General features: G+C 38.0%; 1 protein-coding gene across 8 annotated transcripts in view; it reads left to right on the plus strand.

The window, feature by feature from the left end:
- The first annotated feature begins 338 nt into the window (after positions 1 to 338).
- SIK3 (SIK family kinase 3) overlaps positions 339 to 18,276 on the plus strand; it is a 295,493-nt gene continuing 277,555 nt past the window's right edge. For 7 of the 8 annotated variants that reach the window (XM_028517531.2, XM_036030100.1, XM_036030103.1 and 4 more), the window contains exon 1: positions 371 to 648. In XM_028517531.2, the coding sequence (XP_028373332.2) occupies positions 373 to 648 (276 nt within the window). In that variant the 5' untranslated portion in view covers positions 371 to 372. Of the gene's footprint in view, positions 649 to 18,276 lie in introns of all 8 variants that reach the window. The other variant, XM_036030104.1, reaches the window with a different exon arrangement.

Here is an 18,276-nt window from a genome sequence, read left to right on the forward strand (position 1 = left end):
CACTTGAGCGATTCCAGGGAAGCTGGCATTTGGCCGGGCTTAAAGCACCCCGACATGGGAACGCCACAGCGTTTTGCAACTGACTAGCATACTTGTCGTGCCCAGCCTAATCCACAGAGGAGGGCACTCGGGAGCCAGCGCCAGAGGAACTCGGTCTTAGCGGGAAGGTCGAGCTAGCGGGTGAGGTCACAGTTGCCATGGCTCTAGGCAGTGACGCGCGTCGTCACGTGACGAGCGGTTGCCATGACGCTGGGCCTCGGCAATGCGGGCGCTCCGCCCCGGGTGACGTCAGCGCCCCCTCCTCCCGCCCCCTCCCCCTCCCCCTCCGCCCGCCGGCTCCCCGCGGTCCCGGAGGTTTCGCTGCACAACAAGATGGCGGCGGCGGCAGCTGCGAGCGGAGCTGGCGGGGCTGCCGGGACCGGAGCGGGAGGAGCAGGGCCGGCGGGCCGCCTGCTGCCTCCTCCTGCCCCGGGACCCCCGGCTGCCCCCGCTACTGTGGCCCCGGCGGCTAGCTCGCCGCGTCCCCCAGCTCCGGCCTCCCGTGGGCCGGTGCCTGCCCGCATCGGCTACTACGAGATCGACCGCACCATCGGCAAGGGCAACTTCGCTGTGGTCAAGCGGGCCACGCACCTCGTCACCAAGGCCAAGGTAGTGGCGCGGAGGGACCGGGCGGCTGCGGGGTTGCGCAACCCGGGACCGCGCAGCCTGGGTTCGCGGTCCGACTGTAGCGGGGGCAGGAAGGACCCGCGACACTGAGACTGAAGGGTCGGCGCAGTGAGCGGAGCTTGGGGTATTGGAGAGCCTTGGGGACTGGGAAAACGGGTACGGAGGTTGTGGAGGGGAAGTTAGAGGGCAAGAAGGTGGGAGACACCGAGGGACCCGGGAGAGGGAAACTCTACCGGCAGAGGAGGCGCGAGGGGTCGGACATTAAGTACCGGGACCTAGGGAACTGAGCAGCTGGGAATGGGGAAGGGGGTTCCCAGCGTTGTACGGAGTGTGTAGAAGACAGTATTGGAAAGGTTTGGAACTCTGACGGAACCATGAGACTAAGCTAAGAAGACTCTGGAACCAACAATTAGCAGATCCTAAGGGAATGAGGTCAGGACCATAGAAAATGTGAACCAGGAGGGTGGGGGAAGACAAGGGTAAACTGGAGGGCTGGGGCATGTTTTAGGGGTGTGTGGTGGGTACAGGCTACTGGGGGTATAGGAGGGATCTGGTACCTTATGACAGAGATACCCATTTTCATAGGATCGTCTAGTACTTACAGATCATGGGAATGGAAGCCTGAGGACAGACAAGATCATTGGAGGAGGAGACGAAGAAAGTGAGGAAATACTGAGGAAAATTTTTCTTTGCTTTTCTGCAGGAATGGGCTCAGGGAACATAGTGGGGGTGCAGGTTTATGGTGGCATTAGGTAATCAGGGGTTAAAAACTTTGGTTGTACCGGGAGCTGGATTGTTGGTTAATTTTAGTTGTTCGAGGTTTTGGAATTGTGGGCTTTATAGAACTCAGGGTGGGCTGTCGGTGGTTTGGGGAAAGGCTGGTGACTGAAGAGGTCTGTGAGGAATCCTGACACTGGAGGATTCAGTCATTGGGCCCTTTGGTTCTCAAGGGATTTGTGGAGTTGTAGTAGTGAAGTTGGCCAAGGTCGGTTAGGAAGTCATACATGTAAATATATAAATTTTTACATGTAAAATTACTTTTTTAAGGAAGTATGGGTAGCACTTTTCTGTAGCCATCTTCACTGGGAGTATTGGAATGTAAGATGTCAGGCAGAATCATTTGGTTTCTGTTGGACCCACAAAGCCTATTTGTACTACAATTTTTTTCTTTGTCCAATCTCTCACTTGAATGAACCCTTTAAAGTAGCCATGCACCATATTTAAAACTGCAGTTTTCCTCAACCTGACTAATGAGGAACCCTTATAGCTACTGCTGCTGCTTCCTATAAAAGCCACATCAATTCCCCTCACCTCCTCAGCCTAGCCTCTCTCTGGTTGTCATCATCTACCTTGTTTTTGCTTTTATGGCAGTTGTTTGTTTTCAGAACCAGGGACTTATCAAGGCCTTCTATCCTGCTTACTTACAGCCTGAAGTTCCTTTTCCCCTCATTTCTGTTAGAGACTACAAGGGACCCTTGTAGTGTGGCAGAGTGGGTGCCTTTGGAAAATTGATTGGTCATTTTCATTTCCTCTGGAGAAGGGGTGCTCTTCAGCTTTTCTGTCAGTTTTTATCAGAGGGCCTCAAGTCTGCAGGTCTGAGCTGCTGGAGATAACAGAGTCCAAGGTTCCTGGTGTTACCATCTTACTATCTCCACTTTCTCACCCCGCAATCACATGCAGTGTTTCCAGTTCTGTTTACTGTTAGCAAAATCAAACTTATGTTTACAAACAACTCTAATTGTTGGAGCCTTGTTCCTTGTTTTGGTGTTTCCTTTTTTGCCTCTGCCCCCCAAGCAATCACATTGCATATCTGTAATTATTTTGCTCTGATCTTTGGGGTATGGACTCTATGAACTTAATTGGTTGGTTTGTGGTGTGTATGACTTAAAGAATGTGCTCTTTTCCAGCCCCTGGATACACCAAAATATTGATAAAAAATTTTGTGACAGACAGGGTTGAAAGTTTTTGGAAATATAATTGCAAACAGTTGGTTTTTGGCTTTATATATATATAAGAGACATTTCTGTCTTCAGTAGTCAGCAAAGCCAGTGCCTAATTATGGCTGGTCTGCCCACTTTCTAATTTTCCTGTGTGTGTTATGTGTGTTTCTTAGTTTTTCTCTGAGGCCTTGGTATCCTTTAGGACTGAAGCATTTTAAACATCGGCTTGTTTATAAATGGGTGCCACTGTTGATGTTGGTTTTAACTTTGATCATTTGTGGTGTGGAGTTTTGCAATTCTTATGTATGGAAATATTCAGAATCTTTAATGAGACTGAAATGGATGGCTTGGACAGTGAGTTCAATGAGTTGCATGTGTGGTGGGACCATACCAGCACTCATTTGTGTTTCTGTAGCAGTGTGCAATTTCCTAGTTGCAGTTACAAGCACCCTATCTTTTGCTGCTTAAATTACTCTGAGGACATGAGTGAAGCTTAATTCACAAGCAGTTGTCATGTGCTCTGAATGAATGATGAGCCTATTTTGGCCTGCTCCATGCTTAATCTGAATCCACTTTGGAAGCGCTTCTCAAATGCTGACAGCTTAGATGTGCCTACCAGCTGTTGACTTACAGTATGATGGCCTATTAAGACCATGGCTTGGTTATATAATGGCTAGGAAGGTGCCTAAGTTACTAGCAGTTGCAGAAACTGCTGTTTCAGTTACTCAGGTAGATAGGTTTTTCTTCCTGTGCACTGCAGTGTTTATCTTACTTTTGCAATCAGGTCACTTGGAACCAAAGAGAGCTATTTTTTCCATCTCTTTCCAGAATATTATTTTTCCATTTCATGTGGTAGAGGTATATGATTTCTTCTTTCTCCTTTTGTTCCTGCAGGCCACTGAATGGTCTGGGTTTTTCTTTTAACCATATATAACAATCAGTCTCAGATAATTCAGATGATATTTGTGTTGGCTGAAGGAGGTTAGGTAGTAGGTGTTTCTGAACATCAAAGAACTACTTATGGTCACCTTTTCTTTCTTTTTTTTTAGATTTTATTTATTTATTTTTAGAGAAAGGGGAAGGGAGGGAGAAGAGAGGAGAGAAATATCAATGTGTGGTTGCCTCTCATGTGGTTCCCACTGGGGACCTGGCCCACAACCCAGGCATATTCCCTGACTGGGAATCGAACCAGAGACCCTTTGGTTCATAGGCTGGTGCTCAATCCACTGAGCTACACGAGCCAGGGCTATGGTCACCTTTTCTTATATGTACTGTCCATTCCAAGGACTAAGAGACTAAAGTAAACTTCATATATTGACTAAGCTATTATACTTTGTCCAACAATACATGGTGAAACTGGCTCTTTCCCAGAATCTGTTAACTCTCAAACCTCCTAGGCAAGGACCCCAGGATGAATAAAATCAGTACAGAAAAGGAAATATTTTCATATTTGGTTGTCAGTGACTTTTGCAGCATGGCATTTATGAGCTCAGAGTTAATGTTGGCAGCACTGCAGTGCTTAGAGCGTCACTGCAGAACAGTTAGTAGGAGACAGTATTCATCTCCAACATACTTTGGTCAGCAGCTCACCCTGGCTGTCTCTTCTACAATCTTTGATTTCTTTTCTTCTTCTTCTTTTTTTTTTTGAGGAGCCTTATCCTGAGATTCTTTGGTAGGCCACTATGAAGTATTAAAGCAATTAAAAAAATATTTTCTGCTGTCAAATGCTTGTAGTCTGTTGCCTGTACCTAATTATACTTTCGCTATTTGGATGAAGAAGAACAAAGACTAAATAATATTTTGTATATTTTTCTGAGTATATATGACTATAAAAGCCATTGTTCAATACTTTTTAAAATTTTTTAAATTTATTGATTGACTTTTAGAGAGAGGAAGGGGGAGAGAGAAAGAAAGAAATACTGAAATGAGAGAGAAACATTGATTGGTTGCCTCAGGTCCATACCCTGACTGGTAATTGAACCTGCAGTCTTTTGGTTTACAGGATGATGTTCCAATTAATTGAGCAACCCAGCCAGGGTGCTCAAATACTGTTAATGTGTATTTAACAGATACATATCACTTGCCCATTACTAAGTTTGTGGTAAGAGCTTGCACTTTGGGTAAGGCTGCCTGGATTTGGGTCCTCTGCTACTTAATAGCTAGGTAATCTTGGGTAAATTACTGAACTTCTCTGTGCTTGGATTCCCTCTTCTGTAAAGTGAGATGACAATAGTACTTGCCTCCCAAGTTTGGGTATTATTAAGATTGAATAACATAATACTCGTGAAGCTCTTAGAGCAGTATCTGTCACATAGTAGGCATGTAGTCAGTGTTGTCATTATCATCATCATCATAAGATGCTGTAGTAACAAAGATGAATAAGACATAGTCCTCCTTTTTGACCTTTCATCCCTTTGAACAGTTTATAAATGCACATGCCATTCATTTTGTGTAGGTAGGTGTCATCCTGATGATGTGCTTTCAGGGTAAAAAAAGTAGTTTGCTATTATGTCAGGTGTCACTTGGAGAGACAAACCCAACTTTGAGAGAGTTGGGCTTAACTCCTGTAGTCTGTGGGCTAATTCCATGAATTGGCATAATTTTACACTAGTTAAACTTTTTAAATAGTTATGAGACTTGTCTAATGAAAACTGTGACTAACGCTGGCTTTTATTTGGGCTGCTTTGAATATTCCATGTGTTTGTGTTACTATTCTTTGTCACATTGGAACAGAGTTTGTTTGAGTGCAGTTTTTTCTCCACAGATTCACTTAAATTTGGCAGAGAATGTGAAGAAATAGTCTTACAAGACTTAAGAACACATTTGCATTTGGGCACTGCTTAGAAGGCCAAGGGCAAAATATTACACAGAGAAAATGTTTTGCCCTATGACCGCATTCCAAATATTGACTAGCTAGGGCACATCTGTGAACTGCGTGCGTCGTTTTAGTGCAAACTCATTTACATAAGGAGAAAAACTCAGAGTGGGCTAATAGTATCATATTCACTTCTAAGGAAGACTTTAATGAAGCAGATGAGATGATGCTTGTGTTCATCAGGAGGCTGAAAACAAGATTCATTGGTAAATAGAAAAGAAAATTATGTGAAATGGAAAATAAATTTACATCGCATTTGAGGGGATAGTTCCACTCCTAGATAATACAGAAGTGCCTATTGCAAGATGACTAACCTCATTTTGATACAAATGATACTTCATTTATGATGTGGTTACTTACTTTATTGAAACTTTGTGAAGAGTTAAGATTGATTTGGACGAGTCTAGTCTCTCCAGAATCGAAATACCAGTATTCCATTTTCAGTATCAGAGCTGTTTATTTTAACATTCTGACTTTGGTGCTAGCTCCCTAGAAAGTCATAGATGTGGCTCAAGCCAGAAGTACACAGACTAGTTATTTCTGTGCCAGAAGTGCTGTTTTCATTTTCCAGGCATCATCCTTGCTAATGTTTTCAAGTTCACAGCATAAAGGAGAACAAAATGGAGATATCAAAGCAGAGCACTAACATCTGCACTATGTTTTTAAAAAGTCATATTGGTTATTTTATGGTTAAGGGTAAAACTTTTTCTGATGCATTGTTCAGATAGGGGAGGTGTTCAATTTTAACAACTTATATTCTTTCACACAATAAAAGAATGGCACATGTTTTGCACATAAACATGATCAGTCAGCAAATATTTGTTGATTTCTAGACACAAAAGAGATCTTAAAGACCTTCTATCTATTCCAATGCTTTCTTTTCCAGAGTTTAGTAAGATGAACTTAGTGGAGTTTAGAATCTCAAGCCTTTAGGGGCTATTAAAGGAATTTACACCAATTATCCATTAGATTCATGACTCCCTTTGGTATCTTCCCCACCTCCCTCCATTTGCCCAGAATCCTGTAGTTAGTATGGGAGCTGGAATTAGAATTCAGGCATCCCTGTTTCTAGTTAACTCTACCCGGACTCCTTCAGTCATAGAAGACATTGCCCTTACATTCTGAGCACTTGAGCTTTTGTTAGAGAAACAGGATATACCTACTAATTAAAGCCTAAGATACTTATCTTCTTTATTAACCCAAACTCCAGAAGTGAGATGTCATGATGAGAAGAAAAATTTTCAAGTAGGAGAAAGAGTCTATACCAACACTGTATTTCACCTTTCATTTGGCATTATTTCAGTTTGTCACCTGTACCACTTACCAGCAGTCCTCCATTGATCCATTGCTTTGCTCTTAAATTTCCTACTCAAATACCCTTTGGTGCCCCCTTAACATGATAAGGTGTCAAAAAAGTTTCTCAAAATACTAAGGAAGTTAAAAGGGAGAGAAAAGGCAATGACCATAAACACAGTTGGCTTTATATAGTTTTGTCACTAAATCTAGCTTACTTAACCCAGTGAATATCAGTAATTATACTTTTGCTCTTGGGTTGGTCTGGTCTATCATTGAAGGTACCTTTCTTTCTTTTTTATTTTTTTTTCACCTGAGGATATGTTTATTGATTTCTTTCCCTTTTTTGAGAGAAAGAAAGAGAAACATAGATGTGAGAGAGAAGCATTGATCTGTTACCTTCACTCTGCACCCCAACTGGGGATCAAACTAGCAACCTAGGTATGTGTCCTGACCAGAGATCAAACCTGCAGCCTTTTGGTGTATGAGATGACACTCCAGCCAACTGAACCACCCAACCAGGGCTGAAGGTACCTTTCTTAGATGAACTTCTCATTTACCAGATCACTACCAGTTTTTAGGGGATGGTGCCATCTTATAATACATTAAGAGAACTGATCACCAAGATACATACCTTGATGACACAGGTGAGTGCCAAGAGAACAACTTACATAAGGGCTCCTCTTATGTGGTTCTGGTTTTTGGTGTGACAGCTACATCTGTTTCCTGGTGAATGACCTCATCTGTCAGGTAAGTCCCTGACCTATTCTAATAGTGAATAGCTTGGTCCCTTCTGGCATTATACATAATACAGGACAGTCATACTGTCCTGGGGATGACCGACAACATCCAGAGGATGAAAGTTACATGCATTATTGTGGACTTTTGTCCTGATGTAATACATAATTGTTAAACAAGTGGCGGAGACAGTGTTTTTGAGAAGCTTTGATAGTCTTGTATGAATTAATTTCAAAGAGCTTCTTTTGGATCTAGTCACAGTAAAGTTCCATTGGTTAGTACAAAACTGTTGGATAAGCCATTGCAATATTATGTTAGGATATACAGGGTGGGGCAAAAGGAAGTTTATAGTTGTTCATATGGAAAACAATATAATAATTAATAAATAATAATAGAAAAATACATTCGTGTTTCACATACTCACAACTGTAAACCTACTTTTGCCCCCCATCCTGTATTTCTATTTATGAGATGTGCAATTCACCGTAGATGAGGAGTCTCTGGCCACTTAATAATATTTATATTTCATCTCAGAATTTAGGTTGTTAGAGAGGTAGGAACCAGATTGAGAACACTCAGCCTCATTTCCCAGAAGCTGAAAAGGAAGGGAGAAGCAAATCTGTCACCTGGTTAAAGCTTGTCTTTGTAAGCTGGGCTCATTCAGTTGGATACTTTTGGCCAGTTATGTTAAACTATAGTTAGGTTTTGCTTAAGAAGTTTCTGAGAAATTATTAAGTTTCTGCCTAGTTTCAGCTCTAGTATATGTTTACCAGCAGTATGTTTTACTTCTCATTGTTTCCTCCAGAAGAATTGAATCTGAAAACTTAGGTTAGCTAATCATACTTCTTGAGACTGAAATTTTTGAGGAAGAAATTTTTCATTCATTCATTTATTCCAACCAGCCAACCAACCAACCAACCATCCATTCATCAATAAACTTCTGAAAAAATATTGATCAAAAACTAGGAATTGATATATGGCACAAAATTCAAAAAGTATAGATTTGTTTGTAGTAAAATTTAGTCTGCCTGCTACCTCAACACCTCAACCACATAAATTTTTTACTTTTGTTTCACAGATATTTATTTAGGGCTTTGCTGGATCAGTTCAAATGCTGGGTGCTGTTTATTTTCTGGCAGTGCTTTGACATGCTTGAAATTTCTAAATACCATTTTACTTAAAAAAAGAAAACATCTCACTTAATTTAATGCGTGTCAGGAGGCACAGTGTGATACTTTAATGTAATCTCCATCAGGGTGGTGATTTTAATTTGTTATCTGTTGCTGTATTCCCTGTGTCTACTACAATGCTTCTAAATATTAATGTAATGAATATAAGGATTAAAAAATGGGAGCTGGGTTTGTTTTAGAATTTTATTATTAAAATTTCTTTTTTTTAAAAAGATTTAATTTATTTATTTTTAGAGAGAGAGTAATGGAGGGAGAAAGAGGGAGAGAAATATTGATATGTGAGAGAAACATCAGTCTTTTGCCACTTGCATGCCCCTAACGGGACCTGCAGCCCAGGCATGTGCCCTGACTGGGAATCGAACCAGAGACCTTTCAGTTTGAACCCACTGAGCCACACCAGTCAGGACTGAAATTTCTTGTCTCTAGTTAAGATGTAAAAGAAAAGCAGTTTTCTACCTTTTTCTCACAAATCTCTAGCTAAGGAGATTTCACAACCTTTCTGGGCAAGTAATTTACTTTTGGCATATCTCAAACTTTTATTTACTAAGAAGTTTAGTATATCTGAAGTAAACCTTGCAATTTATTTTTTAAAAATATTTTATTTATTTATTTTTAGACAGAGGAGAAGGGAGGGGAAAAGAGAGGGAGAGAAACATCAATGTGTGGGTGCCTCTCACGCCCCTGCCCCTACTGGGGACCTGGTCTGCAACCCAGGCATGTGCCCTGACTGGGTATCAAACCGGCAACCCTTTGGTTCACAGGTCGGCACTCAATCCACTGAGCCACACCAGCCAGTACTCAGTTCATTTTTATCATTGTTCATTGATCTTTCACAAAGAGACATAAAACCTACATTGGAGAAATTGATGAAGGACAGCAGAAAGGTCAGTAAGAAATAAGACTCAGATCACCAGAACATTTGCTTTTTTAAAGTTTTATAAACTTGAGTGAGAATATCAGAGATTAATGAAGGTTGTAATTTACTCTTTCCTCTTTTTAATGGTGAAAAGATGGCGAAGGAGACTGTAAGATACATAATTATGTAATAAACTTGGTGATGCAGCAGCCCTCTTGTGTCTGGCTTTACCTTATGCACTGTATGTATTACTGAACAGATTTTCAAGGGTAATTACTGTATTTTGCCATGTATAATGCACACCCGTGTTTTTGGCCCAAACTTTCAGGAAAAAAATTTTTCATTTTAATTTTTTAAGTCAATTATTTGTTTGTTTATATTTAGAAACAAAACTGATGGTCGTATTCTGGGGTATTATTTTATATATGCATATCATTTTTGCTTTCTAGGGTTACACTTTTGAAGAATTAAAACCCTTTATGTAGATATGGAATTAGTACTACCCATGTATAATGCAAATCCTTATTTTCCCTCAAAAATTTGGGCAAAGTGCTCATTATACGTGGCAAAATGTGGTAGAGCATATGGTGATATTCTTCTTAGAATGTTTTGGGATTACTGATGTTTATTTTGGGCATATGATGATATGCTGTTTCCTTTAATCTCCAGTAGAAGGCCTCTTACACAAAAAGTTTGGGTTATGATTTGCTTAGTAAATTGGGGGAAAAAAACAAAGAAGGGAAGTAAAAAAATACTGATGCATATATACTTGTAATATTTCATTTTAATTTAAAAGTATATATATATAAGCATTCATTCACTGATCTTTATAAAAGTGTTTATGGAAAATTCCAGACAAAAGTAAAGAGAATAGTATAATGACCCCCTGTCAATAGTATAGTGGTACACACAGATGTACCACCCAGTTTGAGCAGTTAATACCTCATGGCCAAACTTTCATCTATGCTCCTTCCTGTTTCTCTTTTCTCCTAGTTTATTTTGAAGCAAATCCCAGAATCCTGTCATTTTGTTCATAAATATTTTGGCATGTATCTCTAAATAGATGAGGATTCTTTTCCAAATAAACATAACCACAGTACCATTATCCTACCTAAAACAATTAACAGTAATTCCTTAATGTTATTAAATATCAAGGCAGTGTTTAAATTTCTCTGATTTTATATATATATAGATAGATAGATAGATAGATAGATAGATATTCTTTTAAACCACTTGTTTGAATCAGGGTCTAAATAATGTTTATGCATTATAATTGATTGATGTCCCCTAAGTATTTTTTTAAAATGTGTTTGTTTTATTCTCTAGGTTTTCTGCCCTCTTTTTCTTTGCAATTTGTTTAAGAAAAAATTGCTCATCTTTTCATGTAGAGCCAGGGCCTTTCTTTGTATACTGAATGGAATTAGAGTTCCTTCGTCATGTTTGCCTTAAACATACCCATAGTTCATTACCTAAGATTTCCAGTTTTGATTTGCTTTTAATGTTTTTATTTGTAAGATTTTACTTATTTATTCATTTTTAGAGAGAGGGGAAGGGAGGGAGAAAAGAGGGAGAGAAACATCAATGTACAGTTGCCTCTCCTGTGCCTCTTACTGGGAGCCTGGCCTGAAACCCAGGCATGTGCCCTATACTGAAATCAGACTGGCAACCCTTTGGTTCACAGGCTAGTGCTCAATCTACTGAGCCATACCAGCCAAGGCTCTTTTGCTTTTTAAAAGAAGAGTAGGAATTTAAAGGCATTTGTGAAGCTGATGAGTACAGAATCCCTCTTGGGTTTTATGATTTCCCCGTCAATCTTTTACACTTGTCTCACCCACATCTAATTTGACTTTACCACATATTTTTAAGCATTCAACTTAGTTTTCATAGAAATATGTCTTTCTGCTCTTGCTGATTTCCTATCAGTTTACTTCCCTAATTATATAGCTATAATAACAAGAGCAACTGGTATAAATAGCTTGGGAAAAAAACAATTCTTGGTTAGTTTGCAGCTTAATGAGTGGTGGAACTGGTTGGTTAGAGTGTCATCCTGATATGCCATTGTTGCTGGTTTGATCCCCAATCAGGGCACATACAAGAATCAACCAAAGAATACATAAATAAGTGGAAAAACAAATAAATGTTTCTCTCTTGTTCTCTCTCCCTACCTCTCTCTTTCCAAAATCGTTATGTTAAAAATAAAAATAAGCCAAAGTTGTTAGCAATTTGAGGACAAGATATTTTATATAATCTTTTATTTGTGGTGTATACTTCAGGGTGGTATTTTTGTCCACTATGTTAGAGTTTGCATGAACTGAACTGAATTTGTTAAAGGGCCAGTGATGTTAAAAATTTGCTGAGGAAACAGCTAAAACTCCCTTGTTTAAAAGGCCTTTATCTGCGCACTGCCAGTGTAGCATTCCGTAGAACAAGTTGACATTTTCATGTAGTGAGTTGTTTTCTGTTCCTGGCAAAAAGAAATCTTCATTCATATGCTACAAGAAACAGAATTGTTTTTATTGTGGAAGGCAGGAGCAGAGCTGTGTATTTCTTAGAGGAATAAGTTGGGCACCTGCAGGATTACTTTTCTCATCCCTGCTTCCTGTTGCCCTTTGTTTCGGTCATAATGCTCTAATGTTGCACACATAGTGTCCTGACAATAGATAAGTTTTTTTCAGAAGTTGATTTTTTTTAAACTCCCAAAATAATGTTTTTAGTGATTGTATGCTTTTGGCTTACTTTCTATTTCTACATCAACAGTGATACTGTTCCTCTAGTCAAATGGGGCAACTATATTTCAGCAGTGATCTTTGTGCCCAAGTCACCTGCAGAGATACCACTATCATATGTTATATCTGAATATCTTATATGTGTCTAGTAATTCTGGGAGGTAATTAAATCTTGGGATAATACTTTTGTATCTCTTTAAAGGAGTTTAGAGTCCTCGAGATTAACATGTTTGACCCATGTTACTTTTGGCCTCTTGGACATATGCAGACAAGTGACCAGTGGTTTCAGCCTGCGGCCCCTTCTGATCTCATTTTCTTTTTTCCTTTTCAGTCAATAGCTGCATGCAGTGCCTTGCTCTAATTAAGCTCCTAATAAAGGAGGCTCTGTTATACTATTCACAATGTCTTCTTATATCAATGATTGTTAGATTTCTTTTTAGGCCAAGAATCCATTGTCGAGTCACATTACCTTTTGAAAATCACATTTCAGTTTGTGTTACCTAAATTTCTCTTTCTTTTTCTATGCTACTGTCACTGTTTTCTGCTTTTCCCACCCTTTGGGGAATCTTCTTGGCCTATCACAATTGCCTGAGGCAGTCTGTAGTAATGAGCTGAACTGAGCATTGGTGTGTGGGAGTTATGCCACGTTTCCAGTTTGTTTTACTAGTCTAGCAGTTTTCTTTGGGCAAATCACTTAATCTCATGGAGCTTCTTCCCATTTCTTTTTTATTTATTACACATGGTCCGGCACAAATGACACCCCTTATTTTATTACAAAATCATAAGCATGTAATTTTGTTAACATAACAATACCACACTCAAGCACACCAAATGACATTTTAGGTGAAATGTTCAAGTTAGAACTATAAATTATTACACCAATATTATTACCCTACCAGCCACTCTCAAGCAGGGGTTACTTCTGCCAGACCCTGTATGTTCGTATATCAGCTTTACTGAGATATAATTCATAGACCATATAAGGCACCTAATTCAGTGTTTTTAGCATGTTCATGGAGTTGTACAGCCATCACCTCAATCAATTTGAGATCATTTTCATTCCCTTTGAAAGAAATAGCATACTCATTAGCAGTCACTGTCCATTTCCCCAACCTCCCTTTGCCAGCCCTAAGAACCACTAATTAAGTCTCTATGGATTTTCCTGTTCTGGATATTATATGTAAGTGAAATTATATGTAAATAAATTATATGGTCTTTTGTGCCCGTCTTCTTTCACTTGGCATATGTCTTCAAGGTTCATCTGTGTTATGGCATATGTTAGAATTTCATTCCTTTTTATGGCTGAATAATATTCCATTGTTTGGGTATACTACTACATTTGTTTATCCACTCATGAATCAATGGATTTTTGCATTGTTTCCAGTTTTTGGCTGTTATGAAGAATGCTGTTACAAACATTTGTGTATAAGTGTTTGTGTGGATGTGTGTTTTCATTTATCTTGGATATTTACCTTGGAGTGGAATTGCTGGATCATTTAATAAACTCCATGTTTAACTGTTCCAGGAATTGCCAAACTTTTCTAAAATGTCTGCACCAGTTTACATTCCCACCAATATTGTATTAGGGCAGCAGTTTTCAACTAGTGTGCCATAAGAATTTTTAAAACATGCAATACCTGACTATTTAGTTGTCAAATAAAAAAATGAGAACAGGCAACACTGTTCAGTGTGAATGAATCGGAATTATTAAATACGTATTTTTTTTGCCAGGTTGGCAGAAAATACATCTTTTTAACAGATTTTATTTATTTATTTTTAGACAAAGGGGAAGGGAAGGAGAAAGAGAGGGAGAGAAACATCAATGTGTGGTTGCATCTCATACACCCCCTGCTGGGGACCTGTCCCATAGCCCAGGCATGTGCCTTGACTAGGAATCTAACTAATGACTTTTTGGCTTGCAGGCCTGTGCTCAATGAACTGAGCCACACCAGCCAGGGCAAAAAATACATTTTTTGGTGTGCTGTAGAAGATTAGTAATTAGTTCATACGTGCCATGAAATGAAAAAGGTTGAAAATCGCTGTATTAAGATTCTAATTTTTCTGTATCCTCACCAAATTTTTATTTTCTTTTTCATCTAGCCATACAAGTGGGTGTAAAGTGGTATCTCATTATGGTTTTGATTTGCAGTTCCCTAATGATTAATGGTGTTGCGCATCTTCTCATGTGCTGACTGACTATTGGTAGATCTTAGGAGAAGTGTCTATTTAGGGATTTTTTTTTGCCCATTTTTGGTTGGGTTATTTGTCTTTATTGTTGTTGTAAGAATTCTTTATATATTCTGAATACAATTTCTTTATCAGATATATGACTTACAGAAATTTTCTGTTTGGTGGGTAGTCTTTCCAGTTTTGTGATGGTTTTGTTTACAGCACTAATATTTTTAATTTTGATTTCTTAGATTTTTAAGAACTTAAGCGAAAAATTTATTATATGTAATGATTTGTGAGTCAATAACAAGAAGAAATATACTCAAAAGCTATGTGTATACAGCCAGTTCACAAAAAAAATATAATCAAGTCACAAATCTGTGATATAGTACTCATTTTAATAATGAAAAAAATCAAAACAAGGTAGCATTATTATCAGTCAAATAAGAAATAATAAAAAATATAAAATAGCCTAATTTAGTTATTTTAACTCTGACATTGTGTTCTATTGTGAATATTTTCCTCTTTACTCATTCTGTACCTCTTTTCCACTTTCAAATAGTTCTTTCTTTTCAGGGTATTTTATAGCATCAAAGTCTCTTTAAAAATATTTTTCTATATATCAGCCTGATACATGTATCTTATAATCAGACTTTATAAAATATATACCATAGAAAGTGTTCATGTTCTTTTATTAAATAAGGATTATACCACATATCTGGTTTGCTACTTGTTTTTTAGTTTAATATCTCCAACATTCTTTTTTGTCAATACATTTTGCCCTAGTCTCATTCTTTTTAATTGGCTGTAGAGTATTCCAATTTATGGGTATACTATAATTTATTTAATTAGTATCCTGTTGATAGATTTTTTTAAAGATTTTATTTATTTATTTATTTCTAGAGAGGGAAGGGAGGGAGAGAGAGAGAGAGAGAAACAGAAACATCAATGTGTGGTTGCTGGGGGTTATGGCCTGCAACCCAGGAATGTACCCTCGCTGTGAATCGAACCTGGGACACTTTGGTTCCCAGCCCGCGCTCAATCTACTGAGCTACGCCAGCCAGGGCTCTGTTGATAGATTTTAAGGTTGTTTCCAGCTTGTTAAAAATATCCTTGCCCAAGGATATGTTTATTGATTTTAGAGAGGAAGGGGGTGGGGGAGGAAGAGAAAGAGAGAAAGAGAAATAAACATCTATGTGAGAAAGAAACATGGGTTGGTTACTTCTCATATGTGCCCTGTCCAGGAATTGAACCTGCAATCTTTTGCTGTTGGGATGATGCTCCACCTGACCAGGGCATTTTCAGCTTTTTAAAAATTACAAATTGTATGGTTAGTTAATGTTTCCTCACAGTTGTATGTTATATGCACATTTGTGCTAATATTTCTTTTCTATTCCCTTTGCTGTTGTACTAATTAACTATTAGACTCTTACGTTTCAGACTTAATTTAATTTTTAAAAAATACTGGAGTTTTATTAGATCCAATCTAAAGTAAAATTCCCAGAAGTTGTGTTCTTTTCTATCATGATATATACAATGTTAGATCATCTTTTGAAGTGATCATCTTTTGAATGTTAGGTTCTTCATTTTATCCATTTTAATAATTAGAAGTAGAATGTCTGAGTCGAAGTATAAATGCTTAATGTTTTATAAATGTTGCCAAATTGCCCTCCAGGAAGGCCAGGCTAGGTCACACAAGAGTGTATACTCTGTTCTCTTCAACACTGGCAAGGAGCCATTTTTTTTTAAGTGAGTCAATCTGACAGGTAAATTAAAATGTCATTTTAGTTTGTAGTTATTTATTAGTGAATTTGAGTATCATTGTCTGGCTATTTGTGTTTTGTCTTGGAATTGTTTGTGTCCTTTGTTCACTTTTCTGTTGGGCATTTTATTTTTGTTTTTAAATATCTAATAGCTTTTTGAATATTAGGGAAATTAGTTACTCCTTAAAATACTACAGGTATGTTTCTCTGTCTTTTGACTTTGTGTGTGTGTATTTTTTAAAAAATATAAAATATAAACATTTTTATGTAGTCAGATGTTTTTTACTTTATGGCTTCTCACTTTCTTTACTCATTCTAACCTTAAAAATTTTTACCTGTATTTTCTTCAAGTACTTTTGTTGTTTTGTTTTTAAATTTATATCTTTGTTTCATATAGAATGCATTTTGGCTTAAGCCACATGAAAAAGGGATCAGTTGTGGGATAAAAAAATGTAATTTTACATTTCTTTTTGTGGTTATTGATGGCTTTCTTTTCCCAGTTGACTGTAAGCTCCTTGAGGGTGATGGATTGTGTAATTTTTTTCTTTATTTTTAGGGTCTAGCACAATGCTCGCCTCAGGTAAGGCCCTTTCTTCATTTATTGAATGAGTGACTCTTTTTCTCCACTCTCTTGCTATGCCAATATGATTTATTGAATAACCCATATTTTCCCTCTTGTTTTAGAAAACTGCTTTATCTAGCAGTTTTCTAAACAAATTCTCTAGATGTTTGGATACATTTTTTAACTTTTATAATTCATTGATTGTTCTGTCTTTGCTTGCTTTAATACTGTACATTACAGCTTTAATTATTATAATTTTATACTGATTATGGTATATTTGGAAGACTATCCTCAAACATTCTTAAGTATATTATACCAGTTAGGGAAGCACTGTAATCTCTGTAGTAAAACTTATTATCCCTTAGAAAACACTCATTTAATTTACTGATTAAACATTTAATCCATTGTGAGAGTCAGCTGCAAAGTAGAAATGATTTTGAGTTATTACTTTCTGGAAAGCTATTTTAGGATATAAAATACTTAGTTCTGGCTTTTTACATCCTAAGTGTCTTTTAAAAAGCTCTCATTTTAGCCCTGATTGGTGTGGTTCAGTGGACTAAGTGTTGGCCTGAGAACCAAAGGGTCGCCTGTTTGATTCCCAGTCAGGGTACATGCCTGGGTTGCAGGCCAGGTCCCCAGTAGAGGGATTGTGAGAGGCAGCCATACGTTGATGTTCCTCTCCCTCTCTTTCTCCTTTTCCCACTATAAAAATAAATAAATAAAATCTTTTTTAAAAAAGCTGTCATTTTATAATCTTGGTATCTCAAGAAAAACATTTTTTTCTCACAATATTTTAATGCAGGATACACAGAGAGGGTAGGTGGCAGAAAGGGCATCAGGAAATTGTGTTGGCACCCAGCTGACATCAAAGCAGATGGTGAAAAAGAGATTACTTAAAAGTGGTATATAGAATTCAGTTCAGTGACGGTGATTTCTCACTTTGTTCATTCCTTCCTGTTCCATGCAGTATAGGTCAATTCATTGGCTTTAACTTGGGTGAAGTTCAGGTAACATTGCTAAATAATTATTTTCTTTTTCTTTAGAGCAGCCTCCTTTTCTCTGTAGAACATTAGAAATTCTTGTGTCTGAAATAGAGCATTTTCTTGGGGTTTACTGTCATGTATTTCTTACGAAGAAACCAACTTTAAGGTCTTGTGAGTATAAGAGAAGTTTAAAGTAGAGAAATTTAATATCTGGGGAACAGAGCTAATGGAACAAGGCAGACCTATTGTGATAAAGTGCTCATTTTCTTTTCAATTGGAACATTGGAGTACTTCTAAATAACTTCTATTGGGTTGGCCAAAAAGTTTGTTCAGTTTTTTTCCCTTCCATGGTTCTAGTAGTGCACAGTTATCTTTAACTTGATTCAAAACAATTTTGTTAGATTGTATTGTGACAGCCGTCATTGTGCATAAATGTGCAAATGTGCATAAATGCACATTTCAATGTGCATTTAAAAAAAAATTTACCGGAGAAGGAAAATGGCATCTGAGTAGGA

This window comes from Phyllostomus discolor, chromosome 6 (genome assembly GCF_004126475.2).
Source record: "Phyllostomus discolor isolate MPI-MPIP mPhyDis1 chromosome 6, mPhyDis1.pri.v3, whole genome shotgun sequence".
NCBI classification, from domain to species: domain Eukaryota; kingdom Metazoa; phylum Chordata; class Mammalia; order Chiroptera; family Phyllostomidae; genus Phyllostomus; species Phyllostomus discolor.